At 53.8% G+C, this 15,920-nt stretch overlaps 13 protein-coding genes across 13 annotated transcripts; 7 read left to right on the top strand and 6 right to left on the bottom strand.

Moving 5' to 3' along the window:
* Positions 1–94: 94 nt before the first annotated feature.
* OGAPHI_002986 (uncharacterized protein) lies at positions 95–2,359 on the top strand (the record flags this gene model as incomplete). The annotated part of the gene is made up of 1 exon (XM_046203915.1): positions 95–2,359. The coding sequence occupies one exon, from the start codon at positions 95–97 to the stop codon at positions 2,357–2,359; it is 2,265 nt and encodes a 754-aa protein (XP_046062149.1).
* Positions 2,360–5,248, bottom strand: OGAPHI_002985 (uncharacterized protein; the record flags this gene model as incomplete). The annotated part of the gene is made up of 1 exon (XM_046203914.1): positions 2,360–5,248. The coding sequence occupies one exon, from the start codon at positions 5,246–5,248 to the stop codon at positions 2,360–2,362; it is 2,889 nt and encodes a 962-aa protein (XP_046062148.1).
* Positions 5,249–5,347: 99 nt separating this feature from the next.
* On the top strand, positions 5,348–6,540 carry OGAPHI_002984 (uncharacterized protein; the record flags this gene model as incomplete). The annotated part of the gene is made up of 3 exons (XM_046203913.1): positions 5,348–5,448; positions 5,523–5,930; positions 6,039–6,540. 3 exons carry the CDS (start codon positions 5,348–5,350, stop codon positions 6,538–6,540), a joined length of 1,011 nt encoding a protein of 336 aa, XP_046062147.1.
* Positions 6,541–6,765: 225 nt separating this feature from the next.
* On the top strand, positions 6,766–8,370 carry OGAPHI_002983 (uncharacterized protein; the record flags this gene model as incomplete). Its single annotated transcript, XM_046203912.1, has 1 exon — positions 6,766–8,370. One exon carries the CDS (start codon positions 6,766–6,768, stop codon positions 8,368–8,370), a length of 1,605 nt encoding a protein of 534 aa, XP_046062146.1.
* On the bottom strand, positions 7,006–8,531 carry OGAPHI_002982 (uncharacterized protein; the record flags this gene model as incomplete). Its single annotated transcript, XM_046203911.1, has 2 exons — positions 7,006–7,450; positions 8,134–8,531. 2 exons carry the CDS (start codon positions 8,529–8,531, stop codon positions 7,006–7,008), a joined length of 843 nt encoding a protein of 280 aa, XP_046062145.1.
* Positions 8,532–8,596: 65 nt separating this feature from the next.
* On the top strand, positions 8,597–11,377 carry OGAPHI_002980 (uncharacterized protein; the record flags this gene model as incomplete). The annotated part of the gene is made up of 1 exon (XM_046203909.1): positions 8,597–11,377. One exon carries the CDS (start codon positions 8,597–8,599, stop codon positions 11,375–11,377), a length of 2,781 nt encoding a protein of 926 aa, XP_046062143.1.
* Positions 9,349–9,996, bottom strand: OGAPHI_002981 (uncharacterized protein; the record flags this gene model as incomplete). Its single annotated transcript, XM_046203910.1, has 2 exons — positions 9,349–9,727; positions 9,827–9,996. The coding sequence occupies 2 exons, from the start codon at positions 9,994–9,996 to the stop codon at positions 9,349–9,351; spliced, it is 549 nt and encodes a 182-aa protein (XP_046062144.1).
* On the bottom strand, positions 11,378–11,864 carry OGAPHI_002979 (uncharacterized protein; the record flags this gene model as incomplete). Its single annotated transcript, XM_046203908.1, has 2 exons — positions 11,378–11,697; positions 11,834–11,864. 2 exons carry the CDS (start codon positions 11,862–11,864, stop codon positions 11,378–11,380), a joined length of 351 nt encoding a protein of 116 aa, XP_046062142.1.
* Positions 11,418–12,311, top strand: OGAPHI_002978 (uncharacterized protein; the record flags this gene model as incomplete). Its single annotated transcript, XM_046203907.1, has 2 exons — positions 11,418–11,529; positions 11,902–12,311. The coding sequence occupies 2 exons, from the start codon at positions 11,418–11,420 to the stop codon at positions 12,309–12,311; spliced, it is 522 nt and encodes a 173-aa protein (XP_046062141.1).
* On the bottom strand, positions 11,944–14,544 carry OGAPHI_002977 (uncharacterized protein; the record flags this gene model as incomplete). The annotated part of the gene is made up of 2 exons (XM_046203905.1): positions 11,944–13,894; positions 13,961–14,544. 2 exons carry the CDS (start codon positions 14,542–14,544, stop codon positions 11,944–11,946), a joined length of 2,535 nt encoding a protein of 844 aa, XP_046062140.1.
* OGAPHI_002976 (uncharacterized protein) lies at positions 13,541–14,629 on the top strand (the record flags this gene model as incomplete). Its single annotated transcript, XM_046203904.1, has 1 exon — positions 13,541–14,629. One exon carries the CDS (start codon positions 13,541–13,543, stop codon positions 14,627–14,629), a length of 1,089 nt encoding a protein of 362 aa, XP_046062139.1.
* A 115-nt stretch (positions 14,630–14,744) lies between these two features.
* On the top strand, positions 14,745–15,917 carry OGAPHI_002974 (uncharacterized protein; the record flags this gene model as incomplete). Its single annotated transcript, XM_046203902.1, has 1 exon — positions 14,745–15,917. The coding sequence occupies one exon, from the start codon at positions 14,745–14,747 to the stop codon at positions 15,915–15,917; it is 1,173 nt and encodes a 390-aa protein (XP_046062137.1).
* Positions 15,029–15,766, bottom strand: OGAPHI_002975 (uncharacterized protein; the record flags this gene model as incomplete). Its single annotated transcript, XM_046203903.1, has 2 exons — positions 15,029–15,418; positions 15,500–15,766. 2 exons carry the CDS (start codon positions 15,764–15,766, stop codon positions 15,029–15,031), a joined length of 657 nt encoding a protein of 218 aa, XP_046062138.1.
* Positions 15,918–15,920: the final 3 nt, after the last annotated feature.

The following is a 15,920-nucleotide window of genomic DNA, read 5'->3' as shown; positions in this document are numbered from 1 at the left end:
CGTCTAATTGCTTCAGCCACGCTTGAGTAGTCGATATTGGTGAATTTACGGCAGTTGTGTTCGAGAATACTTTGCTTTGGATCAAACAGACACCATGACTACGGAAAATATTCCGAGCACAAACGATCATTTGTCTCAGCCCACTGCGCAGTCCAGCGCCCAGGAGGCGAAGCCGGCTGTCGCATACACTCCGCCGCAGTCGTCTGTGCAAAAGGATGAGTTTCCGGACTCCACCAAACCCGTGTCCGAGTCGTTGACGTTACCAGAACATTCGTCGTCCGGTCTTCACTCCCATAATAGAACAAGATCGCGATCTCGGTCCAACTCGCGCAAACTCTCGATTGGACGGCTGTTCAACATCGGCCAGGACTCTACGGCCATGAAACCTGCTGCGTTCGAGCCCGCAACCACCCCGGCCATCGATGAGCTACAGACCGAACAACTACAGACGCCTCCGACAACAAGCGAAGACGTGAACACCGACTATTTCAGCGTGAAAGATGGCTCTCAGGACACAGAGGACGACGAGATGTCCAAAGACAGCACGTTCAGCAAAATCAAAAAGATCTTCCGCTTCAATTCTACAGACCATGTTGACTTCCAGCAACCAAAAGAAATAGCCGTGCCAGATCACGAGGAAGAAGAACTCCGCCAGGGAAGTAACGGTAATTCGCTGATTAAGAAGTTCCGCAGAATTCGATCGCCGTCCAGCCCGGTCCAGTTCTCCTCGGTGCCCCAGATCACTGTCACCGAGTCTGTTCAGGAGTGCGACATTGCTGAACAGGATTTCATCGACCCAGGCCACGACTTCCAGGTGAAGTTGAAGCACGATTATTCCGTCAACAACTCCACCACCACCCTCAACAATTTCCTGACAGAAGAGTCACCAAAACCCGAGGCTGAGCCTGAACAGAGAGAATTTAAGGAACCTGCGGCTCCGAGCTCCAAGTCCAAGTCTATTCACAAGAAATTGAAACGGGTGGCTTCTGCTCCTTTGGGACTCAAACAACTCGTTGAACCAGCGCCGGCCCCGGTGTCTGCCCCAGAAAGCACCGACATCACGAAACATATCGGAGAAATCACGCTCTCCGACTCCAGTGGATCCAGTTTGCCTAGCGGATCGGGCAGAAACTACTATAGCACAGGTGTCAAGATATCCGACGTCGAGGTGACTCCACAGTCCTTCGAAAAGCTCAAACTTCTCGGGAAAGGAGACGTCGGCAAGGTGTATCTTGTGAGAGAGAAATCAAATAAGAAACTGTTTGCCATGAAGATCCTCAATAAGAAGGAGATGGTGGAGCGCAACAAGATCAAGCGAGTTCTGGCAGAACAGGAGATCCTTGCGACCGCCAGCCATCCTTTCATTGTCACATTATACCATTCATTCCAATCGGAGGACCATTTGTACTTATGCATGGAGTACTGCATGGGAGGAGAGTTTTTCAGAGCGTTGCAAACACGCAAGATGAAGTGCATTTCTGAGGCAGACGCGCGGTTCTACGCGGCCGAGGTGGTTGCAGCGTTAGAATATTTGCATTTGATGGGCTTTATATACAGAGACCTCAAGCCCGAGAACATACTTTTGCACCAGTCTGGCCACATTATGTTGAGCGACTTTGATCTCTCCAAACAGACAGACCATATCCGGAGACCGGAGCTTGTTGCTGCGCACCGGTCTGCCTCGAGCCTGCCGCAATTGGACACCAACGCGTGTATCAACGGGTTCAGAACCAACTCTTTTGTGGGAACAGAGGAGTATATTGCTCCCGAGGTGATTTGGGGCAAGGGTCACACTGCTGCGGTTGATTGGTGGACTCTTGGCATATTTATCTATGAGATGATGTTTGGAATCACGCCGTTCAAAGGGTCTACTCGCAACCAGACATTCTCCAACATTTTGAAGAACGAGGTGCAATTTCCCGATTACAACTCTGTTTCGAGCAGTTGTCGCAACTTGGTGAAGAAGTTGTTAATCAAGGATGAGACCAAGCGGCTTGGTTCACGCAGCGGTGCCTCCGAGATTAAAACACACTCGTTCTTCAAAAACGTCCAATGGGCCCTTTTAAGAAACCAAAAGCCTCCAATGATCCCGGTGTTCACACAGAGACGGTCCAGACGCGATAAGGAGAACAAGACCACGCAGGGCTCGATCGGTACGCTCAAGTCCAAGCGTAAGACGTCGTCGTCGCCCGTGCAGCCCAACACCACGCCCGATCCGTTTGAAAACTTCAGTTCTGTCACCATCCATCACAACGACGACAGCCAGGTGATGCGGTTCGAGGGCACAGAGCTCGGCGACATTTCGTACACGCTGACGAAGCCAGACGCCGTGAGCAACAAGCGGTTCCTCAAGATGTGATCAGGCCAGCTCGTGAGTGAGATCCAATAACTTGGCATAGTCCTTTTGCTGCGTCAACTTGCTGTAATTTTGCGCCAAGTTATACGCTTGTTTGAGGTTCCATTCTGTCTCAAACCGAACGGACTGCATGCTGGCGGTGTCCAACACCGTCTGCGGCAGACCAGCCACTTTAGCACAGTTGATTCCATACGATCTGTCACTTGCTCCGCTTGACAATTTATACGTGAACAGAATATCTTCCCCCAATTTCTGGATGCCCATGTGGTAGTTGTCGACCTCTTTGAAACGGTCGAAAGTTTGTAGGTTCTGGTAGTGTGTGATGAACAGCACAAACGGTGTTGTGTCTGCCACCAGATAGTGCAGGATAGCGTGTGCTATGGCGTAGCCGTCGACGGTGCTTGTTCCGCGGCCGACCTCGTCCATCAGCACGAGCGAGCGCGAGTCGCACTGGCGCAGGATTGTGCTGCACTCGCTCAGCTCCACCTGGAACGTGGACTCGCCTTTGATCAGGTCGTCCTGTGCTCCCATCCGTGTAAGGATGTTGGTGAAGATGCTGAGCCGGGACCCTTGGTCTGCCGGGATAAAAGCGCCGACCTGGGCCATCACGACGCACAACGCCACCTGTCTGATGAAGGACGACTTGCCGCCCATGTTTGGACCCGTGATGATGGCAATGCGGCCGGATTCGCGCGACATATGGAAACTGTTGGCGATGTAGCCGGACGCCTTGAGGTGTTCAGAGATGGGGTTTCTGGAGTTCTTGAGGTCGATGCACGGCACGTCGACGATCTGCGGCTTGGAGTAGTTCTGGCTGAGCGACGAGGCCGCGCCAAGCGAAATCAAACAGTCCAAAACCGCCAGTTGACGGATGGTTCTGTTTAGATGCAAGTAATGCTCGTCGATTTTGGACACAAAGTCCTGGAAACACTCGTCACACTGTTTGAGCAGCAGTTCCGTGTGGAGCTGGATTTGCTTGTACAGGGCGGCTGTGGCGGGGCTTCTAAACCGACCAACCGACTTGGTGCCGTTGATCTTCACCCAGTCTTTTGGTAGCGTAGCAACCTGCGTGTTGCGCACTTCTATCAGGTACGGCTCCTTGTTGTTGGTGATGTAGTTGAGACCGGGCCGTTTGATCACGGCGCGGATGTTCTTCAGCTCGTCTTGCAATTGCTGCTCCACTGCGGCGATGCTGTCGACATGGTGCTGAATCTGGGCGTGGTTGTAGAAACTGGTGTTGAAGAACCGGGTCACGTGCTCGTCGCTGGAGTCGTCGATCGCGCTGGGCGAGTGGATCATGGCAAACAACTCGCGTACCTGTTTGAGGTTGACGGTGGCCAGCTGTTTCAGCTCGCGGAAAATGCCCGCTAGGTGCGGACTGTACTGGTTGAGCTGGTCGGGAAGGGTGCCGTAGAACTGCAGGATGTCGTTGACCTTGCGCAGAAACAGGAACACCTCCTTGCGCTTGGACCGGCCGTAGTGGACGCGGCTGAGCGCGGTCTCGAGGTCCGGACAGTCCTTGAGGATGCGCACGGTGGACTCGATCGGGATCGACTGGTAGCTCTGGACGATGTTTTCGACCGAGTCTGCGCGCTCGGCAATGGCCTCTCTGTCTGTGAGCGGGCGGCCGATCCATCTCCGCAGCTCTCTGCGGCCGAAACGTGTTTTCGTGTGGTCCATCATCCACAGCAACGAGCCTGTTTCCTGGCCGTTTGTGGAGTTTTTAAAGATCTCGAGGTTTTTCAACGTGTTGGCGTCCAGAATCATACACCGGTCCACCTGTGCAAAGTGCGTGTACTTTTCCGCAAGATCAAATACGCTCGCCAGACTGAAGTCGCCAAGGTACGCGATCAGCTCGGAAAAACACGTTTGTAGTCCAGTGGACAATTTAGTCACCAGATCAAAGGCCTCGTTGTGCAGGTTCGCGTCCAGCACGGCAGTCACCTCCGTGTACGGCTGCACAGGCCGGGTCTCTGTGCGGAGGGTCTGTGAGGTGGCACGGGTATTCATTTTGAACAGCTCGAGCGATTTGGCGGTTTCTTTTGAAAGATCTCCAATAAGTAGAAACTCTGAAGGGTCCAGATGGTGCAGTCTGGTTTCCAGCTCGCCGCGAACAAATGTGTCTTCGAACTCGTCGTAGACAATGTCCGACGAGTACACGTCCACGGCCACAAACGATATGAGCGAGCCGGTCTCCTTGAGGGCCACCACGAACCGGCCGCCGCTGGTAGTTTGGTCGTCGTCGATATATGTCGAGGAAGTGTACACGCGGCTGATTTTGCGCTGGAACAGCTTGTTTTTCGACGCAGTAGTAGACTTGATGGCCGCCGTCTCGTCCTGGTCCACGATCGCAACCTTGTGGCCCGCGCTCAGCAGCCGTTTGAGATGGACGTGCAATCGAACGTCTGGGATCGAACAGTACGCGAATTTGTCGTACAGCTCGTTTGGGCCCGAACCAAACAGTCGCCCGGGAATAAACATGATATTCAGTACCTGTGATGCCACCTGCGCGTCCTGTCCAAAGAACTTGTACTTGTATCCAACCTGGACGGCCAGGAGCTTGTCCTTGTTGTTCTGCTTGAGGTCGTAGATCTGCTGTTCGAGCGGGGTCAACTTTGTAGTTTTTGCGCGTTTCGGGGCGTCTTCGTCTTCCTCTGTGCTGGCACTGCGTTTGGACCCGCCCACAGCGTACCCTTTCATTCTGGCGGCGTACTTTGACCGGTACGGGTCTCTTTTCGCTGGCGAGTACTTGTACGCGTCAATCGACGCCACGGCCGGTTTGGCGGCGCGAGATGCCGCTGGAGCGTTGCTGGAGCTGTTTGGCGGCGGTCCTTGCTCGCTCGACACGCCCGGCTCGCGTTTGACCCACTTGCTGAGCATCTGCTGAGACATGATGATTTGCACAGCCGGGAGAAATTTTGGAGCCGGAAGTATTTAAGCCAAGGGAGAGTGAGTTAGGGTAACACGAGATTCACAAGCAGAAAGTGTTCAATGAACGTACAACAAGTAGCTGTACCACTCTCTGTTTACTACTTTGACGATCGTCCCATCGCTGGTCTAACCAATCAGGTCGCTTCCTGCTGTCTCTGTACGTAAGCCGAATTGTACTTACAATTATTTCTGCCCCCATGCTCATTTCCAAGTACCTCCCGCTCTTCAGTTTCAGCGAGAAACACTGTATCCGCATCCAAGCGTCGCCGGAGCGAATTATGCAGGAGTTTCTACGGTACCGACTCCAGAACAACCGGCTGTTTGTCATTGCTATCTTCCTGAGAGAACTGCCCCAAAAATTACTGGCTCGTCTGTTTGGAAGATCCAAGCCGGCCAAACCGTTTGATTTCACCACGTTCACCGTTCTGGAACAGTCCAAAACGGAGATCGTGTATGGCCTTGTTGGCCGGTTCTGGGCTCTAGACTTTGGGCTTGAGCCAGTGCAAAACGGCGACGAGTTTGTCCGTGCAAACGAGCCAGGCGTGGCCAAACTGGCTCTCACTTTCTGTGCCTCAGAAACACAGTTCACCACGGAGTCGCGCGTGTACTGTCCCGACTGGACGTCGTGGCTGAAATTTCTACCGTACTGGCTGCTGATCCGGCCAATAAGCGGGCTTCTGCGCCGCCAGATCCTTGCAGACATCAAATCCGCAGTGGAGCAAGACCCGTAGCTACCATTCAAACTGCACAGCCCGGGCGAGAAAAAATTATCCAAATACCTAATGTACAATGGGATTGGACTGAGCACGGCCAGAGGGTCGGGCACGAACGGGTACGTCCAGCGGAACCTGACAAACGTGTACGGGGACTCGCGGATCGACGAGAGCGGCGGCAAACAGTACCTGAAGCGCCAGTTGCGGCAGAAGAGCGAACAGAGCCAGCACAAGCGAGACGGCGTGGCGGTGCGGGACCGCGAGATCGCCAGCCACGAGCGCAAGCGCGCGATCGAGCTCAAGGTGGCCGAGTACATGGACGAATTGGAGGACCAGGGAGTCGAGGGAGCGGAACTAGACGAGAAAGTCGCCGTCTACAGAGAAAAGCTGAGACAGGAAGCCACCAGAGACAGGTCGCCTAAACGAGCTCCGCAAGAGGCGCAATCATACGGGACAAAGCCAGACCCGTTCACCAAGAAACCGGCCACCCCGTCCATCGCGCCAAAACAGAAACCCAAGAGCTTCGCAAACATGTACTAGCATCTGTTGTAATATTCGGTAATTCAGCTTATCTTGGGTGGCTCACTACCCATATTGCCCTCATAAAATTTTGTTTAAACAGAATAATCGGATAAGACGTGCGCAGTTTCCATCTTATGAGAAGCGGTTAAGTGGAAAGAGCTGTTACTCCCCGACCACGAATTAGCCGCAATAGACAAGTTTACCAGACGATAATTTGAACAAGAACTCCAAAGTGGCACGAAAATGGGCTGTTGTTGTAGTAAAAGTGACCATGACAATTTGTACCCACAATTGCTGGCCGACAACGAGCGCGACGCGATTTCCGCGCTGTTGCAGTACCTGGAGAACCGAGGAGAGGTGGATTTCTTCTCTGACGGGCCTCTCAAGGCGCTGAGCACTCTGGTGTACTCAGATAACATTGACCTCCAACGAAGTGCAGCGTTGGCATTTGCGGAAATCACAGAAAAGGACATTCGGGCCGTGTCAAGAGACGTCCTGGAGCCAATTCTGATTCTGCTGCAGAGCTCCGACCAGGACGTTCAGCGCGCAGCCTGTGCCGCGTTGGGAAACATGGCTGTCAACGACGAAAACAAAGTGCTTATAGTCGAGATGGGTGGGCTGGTGCCCCTTATTAGACAAATGATGAGCTCCAACATCGAAGTCCAGTGCAACGCAGTGGGATGCATCACCAACCTGGCCACACAGGACAAAAACAAAACCAAAATCGCCACATCCGGCGCCCTTATCCCACTCACCAAACTTGCAAAGTCTCCAGATCTTAGAGTGCAAAGAAATGCCACCGGCGCCCTGCTGAACATGACCCATTCGCTGGAAAATCGCAAAGAGCTGGTCGAGGCCGGTTCCGTCCCGGTGCTGGTCCAATTGCTGTCCTCGCCCGACCCTGACGTCCAGTACTACTGTACTACTGCTCTGTCCAACATCGCGGTGGACGAGTCAAACAGAAAGAAATTGGCCACCACCGAACCCAAATTGGTGAGCCAGCTGGTCCAGCTGATGGACTCGTCGAGTCCTCGAGTGCAATGCCAGGCCACGTTGGCCCTCAGAAACTTGGCATCCGACGCGTTGTACCAACTAGAGATAGTTCGGGCTGGTGGACTGCCGAACCTCGTGTCTTTGCTCAAGTCTCAGCACGAGCCTCTGGTTCTTGCTGCGGTAGCATGCATCCGCAACATCTCCATACATCCGATGAACGAGGCGCTGATCATCGATGCTGGATTCTTGAAGCCTTTGGTTAATCTTGTTGACTACACGGACTCGATCGAGATCCAATGTCATGCGGTTTCTACGCTCAGAAACCTGGCAGCCAGCAGCGAGCGGAACAGAATGGAATTGCTGGAGGCCGGCGCGGTGAAGAAGTGCAAGGAGCTGGTTTTGCAAGCTCCAGAAAGCGTTCAGAGCGAGATCTCTGCATGTTTTGCTATTCTGGCACTCGCAGACGACCTAAAGGCCAAACTCCTCGACCTGGGGATCATGGACGTGCTAATTCCGCTGACCAAGTCGTCGAACCCTGAGGTGTGCGGCAACTCTGCTGCTGCGCTGGCGAACTTGTGTTCGAGAATCCAGGACTACAAGATCATTTTGGACAACTACGACGGGATCTCCAACTTCATCTCGGAGTTCTTGAACTCGGGCAACTCGACCTTCGAGCACATTGCGCTCTGGACAATGCTGCAACTGCTGGAGTCGAACAACCAGGAAATAAAGTCCAAGATCAAAAGCGAAATCAACAGAGGCAAGATGAATCTCAACAACCTGACAGGAGAAGACTTCAATGGGGGCGACGAAATCTCGAACTTGACACAGCAAATTTTGGATCTTATCAAATAATCATATTTCCCCAAGTCGTTTGTTCGAGTTTTCATTGCTGGTTCTAGAGTGGTAGCATGTTGGCATAAGTATTCATTTCTCTGATGGTGTATAGCTAAGTTTGAAAAAAATAAAGTTTGAGTCGTGTGCGACTCCTGTTTATCCGATTTAGGAAATCTCATCCGCTAATCAGTTTGTTTAAATAACCCCATATTTCTCTTGTTTCGAGACTGTTTTAGTAATATCCATGTCTTCCAAGAGCTCTGGTTTGCAGTTCCAGCTGCCGTTGTATCAATTACAGCATAATTTGGTGTTTTTACCGGGAATCACATATCGAGTCCTTGTTGATAAACAACTAGCTAGCGAGCTGGCAAAGAGATGGCTTGCAGAGTCCAACACAGACGCCATTTCTGCGCTTAGCGCGCAGTTCAACGTGGCCACCCGCCGGATCGTGGCGTGTATGCCCGGAGTGGACAAGGCGGAAACCTGCACGGTCTGTGTGGTGACTGGGTTCTACCAGATGACCGAATCTACATTAATCAGCTTCAAGGCCTTAACGCGAGGCAGAGTCGTCCAGGTCGAGAACCAAAAGGTTCATGTTGACCTGGAGCTGACCAATCACCAGGAAATCGCCGACATGTCGCAGTTTGAGCGGCTATTCACAAACGTTGACGGGTTTCTAGCCGAGTACAAAAATGGAGCCTCTGACGGAGACTCAAACGCGAAATCGATTTTATTGCGGCTATTGCCGTTGGCCACGCTGCTCTACAACCAGCTCTCTGCGTCTGACGTTTCCAGCGGTCTCGCGAACCTGAAGAAAGTGTATGCCCGCAAAACAGGCAACTTCGGCCACTACAACGACGTCCTGGTGGCCCTGTTCCCGTTCCCGGTAAGTTTGAAGCTGGAGTATTTGCAAAGCGTACAGGAAGACCGCGTCGGTGTTCTGCTCAAGGCCCTCGACTTTGCAAACAGAGTGTTTGAAGAACAGCTCAATGTGGACTATCTGAACGAAATATGGTCTGATCTGGATCTCAAGAACGGCAAGTCCCACGGCAACCTTGCGCGGTCGCAATTCATATCGAGCCACCTGAAAAACCTGCGTGCGTTGGTGGAACAGATTGGGTTGGCCAAACCGTCGGCTCGCAGGGCCCAGGACGAAGAGGACGACGACTTGAAACCGTTCCAGCAGTTCATCGAGTCGATCGACCATTTCGCAATCAACGACGACGGAAAACGGCTCATCACAAAGGACTTCCAGCGCTTGAAACAGATGCAATCCAGCTCGTCGGAGTACCAGGTTCTAAGAACGTACCTAGAGGTGGTGATGGACATGCCGTGGCAAAGAGACGATACCGAGATCAGTTTCCAAGACATGGACCTTTCCAAGGCCAAACAGCAATTGGACGCCGACCATTACGGCATGGAGAGCGCAAAGGAGCGTATTCTCGAGTATCTGGCTGTTCTGAACCTGCACAACCGCAACGTTTCCAAAGCGGAGCCGGAGTTTATTTCTGACGACGTTGCTACCAAACCTGTGCAACCATCTTTGAAAGCACCGATTCTCCTGCTAACAGGACCACCCGGCGTGGGGAAAACGTCTCTTGCCAAGTCGATCGCAGGCACGCTTGGCCGCAAGTTCCAGCGCATAAGCGTGGGCGGTCTGAACAACTATGCTGACTTGAAAGGACATCGTCGAACCTACGTCGGGGCAATTCCAGGTTTGGTCATCCAGGCGCTCAGACGCAGCCAGTCGATGAACCCGGTGATTCTCCTGGATGAGGTCGACAAGCTCGGGTCCAACTCGCGCAAGAGCGATTCCGAATCTGCTCTGTTAGAGATTCTCGACCCGGAGCAAAACACCAGCTTCCAGGACCATTATCTTGGATTCCCCGTGGACTTGTCGCAGGTGCTGTTTGTGTGCACGGCGAACGATTTATGGGAGCTGAGCGACCCTTTGCGCGACCGTATGGAGGTGATCGAGCTGGCAGGGTACACTTACCGGGAAAAAGTGGAGATTTGCAAGAAATACATCATTCCTCGTCAGATCGAGAGAGCCGGCTTGCCCAACGACTCTGTGCGTCTGGATGACGCGGCTATCCTCAAGATTGCTACCGGATACACAAGAGAGGCCGGTATCCGGAACCTGGAGCGGTTGATTGGTGCCATTTGTCGGGGCAAGGCCATTGAGTCGCAGCTGGGCGAGTACTCGCACACTGTGGCCGTGCACGACCTTGCAAAATACCTGGGCGTTCCTACCCATCTGCGCAACACGTCGCTGGAGGAGACCAAGCTTCAGAACGAGTACGGCGTGGTGAACGGACTGTCGTACAACACTGACGGATCCGGGTCGCTTTTGCGGTTCGAGATGGTTGGACTTCCTGGGTCGCAGAACATGAATTGCACGGGACGGCTGGGAAGTGTGCTGCTGGAGAGCTCGCAGATCGCCAACACGTTGGTCGGATACATGTTGCACAACAATCTAATTGTTGGAACACAGGACTATCGAGACGAGTTGCTTAAACGGTACGAAAACCTGAGTGTTCATTTGCACGTTCCGGAAGGAGCGATTTCGAAAGACGGGCCGTCTGCCGGAATCACCATGACATTGTGTTTGTTGTCGCTTGTTTTGCAACGCAAGGTGCCGGATAATCTGGCCATGACGGGTGAAATCACCCTGACAGGAAAAGTGCTGCCGATCGGCGGGGTGCGCGAGAAACTACTGGGTGCACACCTGGCCGGAAAGGTGGACCGGGTGCTACTTCCACGACAGAACCGCAAAGATGTGATTGAAGACTATATCTACAACATGAAGGACCGCACGTTTGCCAAAGAGCTGATGGCCAAGCTTCTGGAACAGGAGGAGCAGCTGCTGCCTGCCGGGGACGCTGTTTTTGGCGAGCCCGAGAAATGGGTCCAGGACAGCCTGGGGCTGGAGATTGTGTATGTTGGCGACTTCAGCGACGTGCTGGCGCGGGTGTGGTCGGGCGATGTTGCTGTGAGCGGTGCCGTTCGCGAGGCACGGATGTAGTTAGACAGCGTAAGTTTCTGTCCACTGTTTGGCAGTTTTAATGGCGTTCTGCTCGTCGTTTTTCCAATCCTCGGCCACCTCATTGGCCAATGGGTCGTCTGGGTTTGGCGAGCTGAGCAGGGCCTGGATCGACAGCAAAATCGTCCGCACCTGTAAAGCGGGGGACCAGTTGGCCTTGAGCACGTCCAAACAGATCCGGCCGAGTCTATCGATGTTTGGATGGTATATTTTCGTCAAGAACCGCACTTTAGGAGCCACCATTGGGTAATCGTCTGGTAGAAACAGCTCCAGCTTGAATTTGCCTCCCTCGTACGGCGACCCTGATGGCCCGTCGATGGTGACATTAAAGTACCGCAAATTGTCCTCGTGCGGGATCGCGGTGATCCCTGGAACAGGGTCGGATACTAGCCGCTCGGTTTCCTTCAAGTTAGCGCCAGATAATCCTAAAAGTAATACCTACTCTGATAATTCTCTTTGGTAAAGACATGATAAGAAAATTATTTTAACCATTTTTCATAATTAAGCTCTAAATAAAATAAAAAACCACATATTAATAGCTCTAGTACTTATTGCTGCCGTTGGTTCATCATCATCTCCTGCTGGCTCTTGTACTGAGGGTTCATGTACTGCTGTTGTTGTTGGCGTAGCTGTTGCGACTGCTGTTGTAGATACATTCTCCGTCTCATCATCATCTGCTGCTGTTGCTGGGGAGTCAGCTGGACAGGCTGCTTGTCCTGGGAGTTGGCCATTCCCGCAGCCAGCTGCTGGGTCTGGAACTTGGCCTGCATCTGCGCCTGTTGCTGTTGTTGTTGTTTCTTTGCCTGTGCCAGTCTCAGCTGCTGTTGTTGCTGTGCAAGTAGCTGGGCCTGGGCAGAGATCTGCGACTGCACGTCCACCGGACCCTGCGAGCCTGTTTTGGCCATCGGCACCGTAGGCCGTGCCTGCGAGGAGCTGCTCACCCGCTGGTGCTGCGACCGCACAGGATGCACGTACTCGGTAGTCTTGTCGATGTCCACCACAGCCGTTCTTCCCTGCATCTGGCCCAGCGGGTTTGACGGCATGCGGGGCAGAATGGCTCCCGCAAACATCTCCCGCATGCGCAGGAACGAGTTGCGGATCTTGGTCGGCATGATGACCTTGCGCTCCAGCGGCCACGGCGTCGACCGCGTCACGCCGTCCAGAACCTGGTGTGTTTCTTCCTCGTCGTCCAGCAAAACAGCAGACCCGTGCATGAGGTCGTCCTGGGCCTGTTGAGCGGCAGCGGCCGCAGCGCCGATCTTGGCCTGGTTCTTGCGCTGGTACGCCGCCAGCAGCTGGTCGTACGGCGCGCTCCGGCCAGGAACTGCCCGCTTGGCCCCCATGGAGTGCGTTTTACAAGTGAGCGACCGAGCACAGAATCCGCCGTTCGGCAACGGAACACCACACTGCTTCTCCACGTCCACAGGACCCTTGGGCTTGCCCGTGACCTTCTTCTCCTTCGCGCTCTTCTTCACCTTCTTCTCCTTCACCGGCTTGACAACCTTCTGTTTCTTGGCAGCACCGTTCAGCTTGGCCTCTTCTGGCTCCGGCGTGTCTGTGGAGCTGACAGCGGCCTCCTTGGTCTCTTCCAACCGCCGTTTCTTCATTTCTGCTGTGACCCCGTTGCCGTTGGCCTGTTTCGGGGTGGTCTTGGTGTGTTTCTTGTTTGCACAGCTCTTTATATGGTCGCCCAAATAAGTCTCGAGGATGGGCCGGTCGCAATGGTTGCAGATCCGGTACACCACAGGCTTGTTGAGCGGGTTCTTCGAACTGAGCTCGAGATTGTCCAGATCGGAGCTTCCAGGGGTTATCCGCTGTAACCCTTCCAAATAAGCACCTAACTCTTTCCACTGGTTAATGTGCGCAAAAGACTCGCCAGCTTGGGACTCTTGCGCAAACTCGGGTATCACTTGGTCGTCGCCAAAAACTTTCTGTTTCAATTCCGTAGACACCTCAATTATCGGTCCAGAACTTGACATATCACTCGAGTCCTCTACTGGTTTGTGCTTTTGTTTTATTTTCGCAATATTATCAAGCTTTTGTCGGTCGATGTGGTGACGTAAGCGCTTACACGAATTGCACAAAATCCTGTCCTGCGAATTTTCACACCGGTACCGGCAGAAATAGTTGACTAAATTACTAACCATGACCAAGAACATTGTGCTACTTCCCGGCGACCATGTGGGTCCCGAGGTGATTGATGAGGCCGTCAAGGTGTTGCAGGCCGTGTCCAAGGCCAGCGGCGTCGAGTTCCAGTTCTCCACGCATCTGATCGGCGGTGCCTCGATCGATGCCACCGGCGTTCCTCTGTCTGACGAGGCCCTGAAGGCCGCCAAGAAGGCCGACGCCGTGCTGTTGGGAGCTGTTGGCGGTCCCAAGTGGGGAACCGGCTCCGTGCGTCCTGAACAGGGACTGCTCAAGATCAGAAAGGAGCTGAACCTGTACGCCAATCTGCGTCCATGCAACTTTGCTTCGGACGCCTTGTTGAAGTTGTCGCCGCTCAAGTCGGAGATCGTCAAGGGAACGGACTTCGTTGTTGTTCGTGAGCTGGTTGGAGGAATCTACTTTGGCGACCGTAAGGAGGACACAGGCGACGGTGTTGCCAGTGACTCCGAAACGTACTCCGTGGCTGAGGTTGAGAGAATCACCCGGATGGCAGCTTTCCTGGCCTTGCAAAACGACCCACCGCTTCCTGTGTGGTCGCTCGACAAGGCCAATGTGCTGGCCTCGTCGCGTTTGTGGAGAAAGACCGTGGACAACGTCATCTCCAAAGAGTTCCCGCAACTGACGGTGCAACACCAGCTGATCGACTCGGCCGCCATGATCCTGGTCAAGTCGCCAACCAAGCTGAACGGAGTGGTGGTCACCAACAACATGTTTGGCGACATCATCAGTGACGAGGCGAGCGTGATTCCTGGTTCTTTGGGACTGCTACCATCTGCTTCTTTGGCCTCGCTGCCAGACACCAACAAGGCGTTTGGATTGTACGAGCCATGCCACGGCTCTGCCCCAGATTTGGCTCCAGGAAAAGCCAACCCTCTCGCCACGATCTTATCGGCAGCCATGATGCTCAAGCTGTCTCTGGACATGGTTCCAGAAGGAAGAGCCATTGAACAGGCCGTCAAGACTGTTCTGGACAACGGCATCATGACCGGCGACCTGGGCGGATCATCGTCCACTCAAGAAGTCGGCGACGCCGTCGTTCAGGAGGTGCTCAAGCTCATCAAGAACTGAGTTTCCAACCGTATATAGTGGATCTTGAACGTTTCCAGATTCGGACGACCCCTCACACCACATTTGATTTTTTCGACGCGATTTTCTATTGTTTATTTTTATCTTCAATGTCAACATGAGACTCAATCTTGTACTTCTAGCAAGCTGTGTCCTTGCGGACTTTTCGTACTTGGGCTGCTACTCGTCTGTTTCGGGGCTGTTGCAGTCTGACACTTACACATGGCAGAGCTCGAGCCATTGCAAACAGCAGTGCTCAGGCCACGCTGTTGCTGCCATGAAGGGTGGAAACCAGTGCTACTGCGGAGACGAGGTGCCGTCCGGCGACGGCGACGGGACCTGCGACACTTCGTGCACGGGATACCCATCGGAAAAGTGTGGTGGCGACGACTCGTACTCTGTCTACGTGGACGAGGATGAGGTCTCAGAGAGCAGTTCTACCGAGGCGGACAGCAGCACACAGGCCGAGAGCAGCACACAGGCAGAAAGCAGTACGCAGGCGGAATCCAGCACAGAGGCATCCAGTACTACTACCTCCAGCACTTCCAGCTCCAGCTCCAGCTCCAGCTCCTCCACTACAAGCTCCAGTTCCTCTACTTCCACCTCGTCAAGTTCCTCCTCGTCCAGCAGCATCACCAGCAGCTCCTCCACCTCGTCCAGCTCAACAACGTCGTCCAGCTCCACCACCTCCTCCTCCTCCTCCTCTTCGAGTTCTTCCAGCTCCTCCTCCAGTGTGTCCTCCACGACCTCCTCCTCCTCCAGCTCCACCTCCACAAACCCCTCAGAAACAGTCTTTGTCACCACATCGGTGTCCCCAGAACAAACACACACCTCCGTGATCTACTCCACCGAGTCCGTCGTGGCCTCGCCAACCGCATCGGCGTCAGCCACAGACTCCTCCTCCACCAACCGCAAATCCTCAGGACTCAGCAAGGGCGCAAAGGCAGGAATCGCGGTCGGCGTGATCGTCGGCGTGCTGCTCCTTGGCGCCCTGCTCTTCCTCTTCTTCTGGCTCAGACGGTCCCGCGAAGACCCGGACGACGCTAGCGAAAAGAGAGCATCCAGCATCCTGGCCTCGTCACCGCCACCTCCACCAGGAACTGCTCGTGGCGCAATCGGTGCAAACGCTTTTGGATTCATGTCGGAGGACGATAGACTAGATATGCCCGGCACCTCCAGAAGATTCAGTGACGGCTCGCTACCAGACGCAGCAGCCGGCGCAGGAGCACAAAAAGCCCCTCGTCAAGGCGGCCTCCGAGTCATAAACCCAGATCTCAGCGACGATGAATAACAT

The sequence above is a fragment of the Ogataea philodendri genome, assembly GCF_020536065.1.
Source record: "Ogataea philodendri strain CBS6075 chromosome Unknown scaffold7, whole genome shotgun sequence".
NCBI classification, from domain to species: Eukaryota; Fungi; Ascomycota; class Pichiomycetes; order Pichiales; family Pichiaceae; genus Ogataea; species Ogataea philodendri.
The sequence above is the reverse complement of the archived record's forward strand: the minus strand, read 5'-3'. Positions and strand labels throughout refer to the sequence as shown.